Source organism: Lytechinus pictus, chromosome 7, assembly GCF_037042905.1.
Source record: "Lytechinus pictus isolate F3 Inbred chromosome 7, Lp3.0, whole genome shotgun sequence".
NCBI classification, from domain to species: Eukaryota; Metazoa; Echinodermata; class Echinoidea; order Temnopleuroida; family Toxopneustidae; genus Lytechinus; species Lytechinus pictus.
Genome location: NC_087251.1, coordinates 6,680,287 through 6,687,414, shown reverse-complemented (window position 1 = coordinate 6,687,414; position 7,128 = coordinate 6,680,287). Strand labels below are relative to the sequence as shown.

The following is a 7,128-nucleotide window of genomic DNA, read 5'->3' as shown; positions in this document are numbered from 1 at the left end:
GTATAGGATATAGGGAGTAGGATATGTTTTATGCACATCCTGGTCGAGTGGTCAGTATGCAAATGAGGACTGATGACATCATCCACTCTTTCTTTTGTATTTTATCATCTGAAATATTTTAACATTCTCCTCATTGTCTCGTGAAACAAAGATTAATTCCTGCCTGAATATGTGGAATTAGTATTATTTTAATACTATATGGTTCAGTCAAGTTGGCAGTTATTATCAAATCTGTACAAATTTGAATTATTTATATTTGAACAATAAAAACCAAAAAAAAAAAAAAAGAGTGAAGAACATCGACTGTCTCATTGCATGTCACTGAGTTGTGCAGTTAACTGTTTTGTGAAAAATAAGCAAAACTTTAAAATGTCATAACTTTCTATTTTACAACTGATTTTGATGAAAGTTTCAGCATCATGCTAGTTCGATTTTTCTCTATTCATTCAAATCAACATTTTTCTGGGGTGGACTTGACCTTTAAAGAACACCTAATGTATGTAAAGCATTTCATTTATTGTTATGACTGTTATCAAGAAGTTTTAATTTCTGACATTCCCTTTTATCTTATTCCGCCCTCTAGCAGCCATTTATAAGATATTTTTTTTTGGGGGGAGGGAGGAAAGGGGGGGGGCAAGTGTATGTAAAATATCTTAAGAGAAGTTACCAAGCTGGCCCCGAGGGCATTTATTTTTCATTTTGAAACTGGAAATCTGTTGCATATTTATATGAATTTTTGCACCATAAGGTAGGTTTTATAATTTCTAAAAGGAGGGAGCAAGAAGGCCCCCTCCCTTCTTGTAAATGACTTTGCACCCTATAATATATCTATACTATTTGACAAACAAATAATAATGAATAACATTACACAAGTAAATTCCATTACAGTTTCAGCAAAAATTTTATTGTTAATTTACTAGATATCCCTATTTCAATTAGGTCATCAAATAGCATCACAAAAATTACAGGTTTACAATCTTTGGATTGCAACAATTCAGAATCAAGGTTATGTTTTCATGACTTTGGTCAATAAACTTTCAAGGTGTTGTGCTTCTGATCAAATTTGTTGACGAAATTTTCTAAAGTTTCTTTGCTGACCATTTCTTATTTGGTCACAAATTTCATCACTTCAACAATTGGTGGTATGTAAAAAAGACAAAAATAGTAATTGGCAGTACAGTAGAAATAACTCTTATATTTCATTCAACTGTGAGAACATATTGCACATCATCCCATAATCATTCTAAATTCATTCACAAACAAAATGATCACCAAAATCAAATTTCAAATCAAAATATTGAGAGAGAGGGAGAGATAATAAATAATATTTATATTGCGCCATCTATTTAGATATAATCTATTCAGAGGAGCACTATAAAATTATTACCACAGCTAAATATTGAGCTGATGCTTCCAGCTCTCAGTGTATTCAAAGGAATTCATCCTGTAATTAATGAGAACAGGGTAATAAAAATCAATATACTGCTGAATCAAAATGACAACAAACCTACCACAGAGAGGCTCTACATGTAGTCTTCATGATAGACATATGCAGTGGGGTGAAACCAACTACACAGTGTTATAGAAACCAAAATACACAGGCCAACATTAAAATCCTATAAATCAAGTAGTAAACCTTGGATGTTTGTGTCTGAAATTGTTTCTCTGTTTACTTAAAGAAAAATAACAAACATAACATACATAATTCTGAGAAAGAGCAAATTAAAAATGGAATGAAGTCAGTGAACACACTGTTGTTTAAATCCATTTAAGATTCTCTGTAATATTCAATAAAATTTGGGCAATGTTATCAACATTAGGGAAATATTCAAACTAAGGATACTTCACATTGCATATATATTAACAAATCTAATACAATTCGAATGAAAAAGTATGTGTATTAATTAGAAAACATGAAAGTGTACTCTTTGCCTTATTTCTAAATTGGAAATGTGAAATATCTAAAATACAAAGTAGATCATTTATATTTTCTTCAAATTGCTGACAAGAACATACTCATCACACATTTTAATACCTCATAGTCAGTCACAGAGAATAAGTAAATAATGTGTTTTTTTTAATACTCATGTACTTTGATTTTGAAATAATCTTGTTTCCTGAAATTTTTGTTTTAATTAAAACCAACATATATCAGTATTAAATAGCAGGTCCAAAACATGTTAATATTTAGAAGCACATTTTTTTTGGGCATCTTTCCCAGAGTGTAATAGTTTACAATACAAAATTCAGTGCAGAATGCAGAGAGCAAGGTGAAAATATATATATATACATATTCTCATTTTAAGTACATGGCAGATTACAGATCCATCTTTAATTATCCCTTACAAACGCAAATTACACACAGCTGACACCCATTTTTCTTATCCCACAGCAGAAAAAAACCACTATAATCCTTAAACAGATGAGTATTCATTGAAGAAAATCCTGATGTATTATTTTGACATTTTAATGTTTATTTAAGATATTATTGCTCAATTTTTTTATTCTGTCAAAGAGCATCAAAGAATACTCTCAATTGATATGAATCCCTTAAATATGAGTGTACGGATATCTGAAACTCAATGAAAATTTGGAAATACTTGTACTTTGTCAATTCCCCCCCCCCCAAAAAAAAAAAAAACAACAACAACAACAAACAAACATTGAAAAATGTTGGCAATAAAATAAATTTACAAGTTCGCATCTCTGATAAGAATTTATTTGGTCCTTTGCTTTCTTTTTTACACCCTTTATGCGTTTTTCTTCAGCTTAAACCACAATAATGTCCATAAAGACTATAGGGTCCATGAGACAAATCCAAAGTACTGATCTCAAAATAAAAGAAATAAGGGTTTTCAGTTACATGTTCATAACATTCTTTCTTGGTATTCTAATTTGATTCAAGTCATTAACTTGTACAAATGTCCACTATGTCTTTCATCCCATCAACATGACTATTCCTCTATCAGGAACTAATGAGGTCAAATCAATCCAGTTCTTGGAATGAGGTGTCCAGAAGATCCAAGGCAATGGAAGTGCACAGATAGTCCTTGTGTTTACTCCAGGAGATTGACGACAATGGGCAATAGTAATGAGGCCCATCACTTCAATTGATTGGAGGTAATATCTGTTTGGTCAAAAAATTTGCACTCTATGCCATAAAAGATGAAAGGATTTGGATTAGAACAATCACTTCAGTTATCTAAAGGCATCCATGAACCATAGTTATGTCAATATGACTAATCTCCATCTTGAGCTAAACGTGAGGCAAGGCTTGGTCCCTTGGATGAGAACAACCACTTCAGTTTGTAAAAAGCATGCATAAGATTGAATGGAATGGACCTTCATTGGGTGACTGTTCTCTATCTTGAGCTAAACGTGAGGCAAGGCTTGGTCCCTTGGATGAGAACAACCACTTCAGTTTGTAAAAAGCATGCATAAGATTGAATGGAATGGACCTTCATTGGGTGACTGTTCTCTATCTTGAGCTTGGAACAAGGCAATGATTGATCTCTTGGATGAGAACAATCACTTGAGTTCTTGAAAGGAGTCAAATAGATTGAAGGCTACCTCTGTCATGTCAAAAGGACTATGTTCTCCACCAGGAGCCAAGAAGGAGGCAAGGATCCCTTTCTGTTTGTTTGACTGAAGAAACTCTGAGATCACCTGCCATCTCTCCTGCAAGTTTAAAAAGAGTGAAAACAACTAATTAAATATATTGGGATGAACTTAGTTTAAAAATGTATTATATTACAAAAAATACAGAATACATACCTCGAACATCAGGAGAGTTACTCGATGATTCAAAACAGTACCAGTTCTACCTCATTGGCAACTGGAATATGTTGTATAGAATTAACCTACGTTTCATAGGATGTTAACACACATTTAGATTGTGGCATAGGGGGCAGTGGTGATGGTTCCTATCTAATGTATGACAAAGAAGCATATACAGCATAAATCCCAACTTTTCAAATTATATAGTCTACATCAATTTCTTAAAACATCATGTACAGAACAGATAAGAGAGTCCAGGGGGTAATAAGGAGTAGAACACTCTCACAATGTTCTAAATAGCCCTTGAAAATTGCAACAAAAAAAAGCAAATTGATATTAGGTTCAATACGGCAAGGTTTAATTTGGGACAAATAGAAATATACAAAGCAGCTCCTATTCAGAAAATATATTATTTCACCCCCCCCAAAAAAACACTGTATATTCTGTTTAGAGTAATCAAATTACTTACGATGTCTCTTTCTTCATCAGCCCATTTATAAGGAGGTAATGATGGTAGTCTCATAATAGGATACACTGAATCCATGAAGGTTGTCATGAATAGCTCCTTCATCTGCTCTGGATTCTTCTGTAACAACAAACAAAATCATATTTAGTTTCAGTTGTGTTAGGAAGACTTTTGGCATTATTTCATCCATATCTAAGTCATTTCTAAAGTTTACTCACACAATCGCTTACTAATTCTGTTGATATGCTAAATAGTGGTTTAAAAATGTAATATATATATATTGTTACAATAGCCTCCATTCCATGCAGCTGTTTGAAAACTCCATTCAGAATCATCTATGCATGTAGACACTCACAGCATATTCTGTTGTGGATGCATAAACAATAAAGTGAAATACAGCTAGATAGTGATAGGTATAGATGTAATCAGAGGAAATGTTTTACCTTGTCAATCTTCTTGTTCTTTAGTTTCTTGTCTGCCCAGCAACTCTGCCAGAAAACATATCAGAATATGTGAAATATATAATGTGTGAAGTAGCCATCATCATTTCACTCCATTCATAACTTGCTCAATAATATAAAAAAATTGTCACAGATCTATTTCAGTACTACAAACATAAGATATATCAATGTTACACTTCTTTAATTTCTTTTTCTCCTTTTTTCATCATCATTTTGCATTATATTTTTCCAGGAGAAATTTCATTCAGATAATGAGTCATAGGGGAGACTTGTGATCTGTGGAGCTGTATTCAAATTGAGTCCTGCTACTGAGGATTTTGCAGGGAGGGATTCTTTCTGAAAGAGTAAAGAATGCCTATTTTTGTTATTTTGTAATTAAAAGAACTGTTTATTATTTTGCATAAATAAATTGATGACTTACCCTTAATGCATCCATGATGTCAGGATATTTTGTGGCTTCAGGAAAATTCGCCAGCACTGGGTCATGAATCAGATCTGAATATTTAAAAAAAAGTTGAATATAAAGAAAAAATATCCCGAGTCTGATACTTAAAGCTCATCCAACACTACACGATAAGTCTGTGACCTGACTTTGGATATAGTAGATGCAGAAAGTGATATAAAAAAAATTTCATGACAAATCAAACAAACCAATTTCTAAATACTATATGATAAATGACATCAAAAGTTATAGAAAACCCCACTTGATGGTATAAAAGTGAAAGTGATAACAGTCTTCTAATCTGCTATGAATTGAAGTCACTCCAAACTTAGGTTCACAGTGAAGCAATATTTCAATGTAAGTCTTCTAATATTCATTCTGAACCTTCATTCTGAAGAAGAGAATTTGTATTAAATGCAATATGCCAGTTTGAAATCACTTTGTATACAGCTTGTAATGTGCATTCAGTGAGCTTATATGACTCCATAATAACACAAAATAGTTCAAAGGAGATGGATTAAGGTAAACAAACTAAAAATCAATGTTCTGATGAAGAACTGTACCTGCATTCTGGAGATCTATCCTATCCCGAAGGACCTCTACAGCTTGAAGATTACGGAATATACTGAGAAATGGAAGGTAGCTGAGAGAGCTGACAATCGTTTCTGGTAACATGCTGTAAACGAAAGATCCATTTTATCATCATATTACACGGTAGATTACAACCATAACATGCTGAATATTAGATTGCATGTAATATAACGCAAGTAAAAAAAATTTGAATGAAGTATCACAAGAGTTTTAAACAAATCAAATTTATTCATCTTTAATTATGATCTTTTAGAACACCTTAGTTTAACCCTAAAATGCCCGGGGGGGGGGGGGGGGGGGGGAATCCGCCCCCTCGTCATTTTTCGCGATAAATCCGCCGCGCGAAAATTTTCAACCGCGCCACTCACTGACTTTGCTTTCAAATCTCGCACAACTTTTGAGACCAAATTTGCGATGCCCGGGTACGTGGTTACAAATTACGCAACATTATTTAAGTGCATGTCAGACCCCAAAACTGCTCAAAAACGTGAATTCGTGTACAAATCCAATGCAAATTGTGTATTTAGCCAAAATTCATAAATGTATCATTATTTCAACTTTTACTGATTAAACTTAATTAAATTTGTCTTGTTTATGATCAGAGTTAAGTCTGCAACAATTTCCTTCGAAAAAACAATAAACAGTAAAAAAACAAAGAAATACATAAGAAATAAAAAAACACAATAAAACACATAAGAAAAAATTTGCGATACCAAATTTTTTAAAAATTACATTTGACCGGGATCCTACAAAGTCTGTGAATAAAAAATTAGCAGTTTTGGGGCGGTATGATAGTTGATTAGAGCAAATGTTTTATTTCATGCATAAATTAGCATAATTAATTCATGAAATTAAAAATCTTATTATTTCAAAAAAATTAACCATATAGCCTTGTAGATTTTATTGCACACTACCACCATGCAAATTTTTGCAGCACTCGCGCGATCAAAGGCCAAGATCTCAGGGGGGGCGGAATCCGCCTTCCTCGGCTGTGAGATGGGTCTTAAAGGAGAATGAAACTCTTGGAGCAAGTTAGCTTTTGTGAAAGCAGAAAAATCAAAGAATAAGATCAACAAAACTTTGAGTAAAATAGGACTAGCAATAAAAGAGTTATGAGCATTTGAATGTCGAGATCACTAATGCTATGGAGATCCTCCCATTGGCAATGCGACCAAGATCTGTGATGTCACACACGTACAACTATCCCATTTGGACACCGAAAATATACCCCAAAACATCTCTTTTTGCTCATTCTAATCATATGACAAACGATTCATCAATGATATAATGTTGTGAAACCTCTGTACTTGTCATCTCATAAAGAGAACACCTCACCTTGTGATAGAGACTCTATAAAAGTGAGAATATAAGTGAAATAAGTACTAAAGTAA

General features: G+C 33.1%; 1 protein-coding gene across 7 annotated transcripts in view; it reads right to left on the bottom strand.

Annotated features, from left to right (window-relative positions):
- Positions 1-877: 877 nt before the first annotated feature.
- The window catches only part of LOC129265078 (nephrocystin-1-like), a 35,587-nt gene continuing 29,336 nt past the window's right edge, over positions 878-7,128 (bottom strand). For all 7 annotated transcript variants that reach the window (XM_064101783.1, XM_064101785.1, XM_064101782.1 and 4 more), the window contains 5 exons: positions 5,710-5,822; positions 5,126-5,199; positions 4,687-4,731; positions 4,247-4,363; positions 878-3,678 (listed from right to left, as the gene is read on the bottom strand). In XM_064101783.1, coding sequence (XP_063957853.1) covers positions 3,529-3,678; positions 4,247-4,363; positions 4,687-4,731; positions 5,126-5,199; positions 5,710-5,822 — 499 coding nt within the window. In that variant the 3' untranslated portion in view covers positions 878-3,528. The remainder of the gene's footprint in view (positions 3,679-4,246; positions 4,364-4,686; positions 4,732-5,125; positions 5,200-5,709; positions 5,823-7,128) is intronic.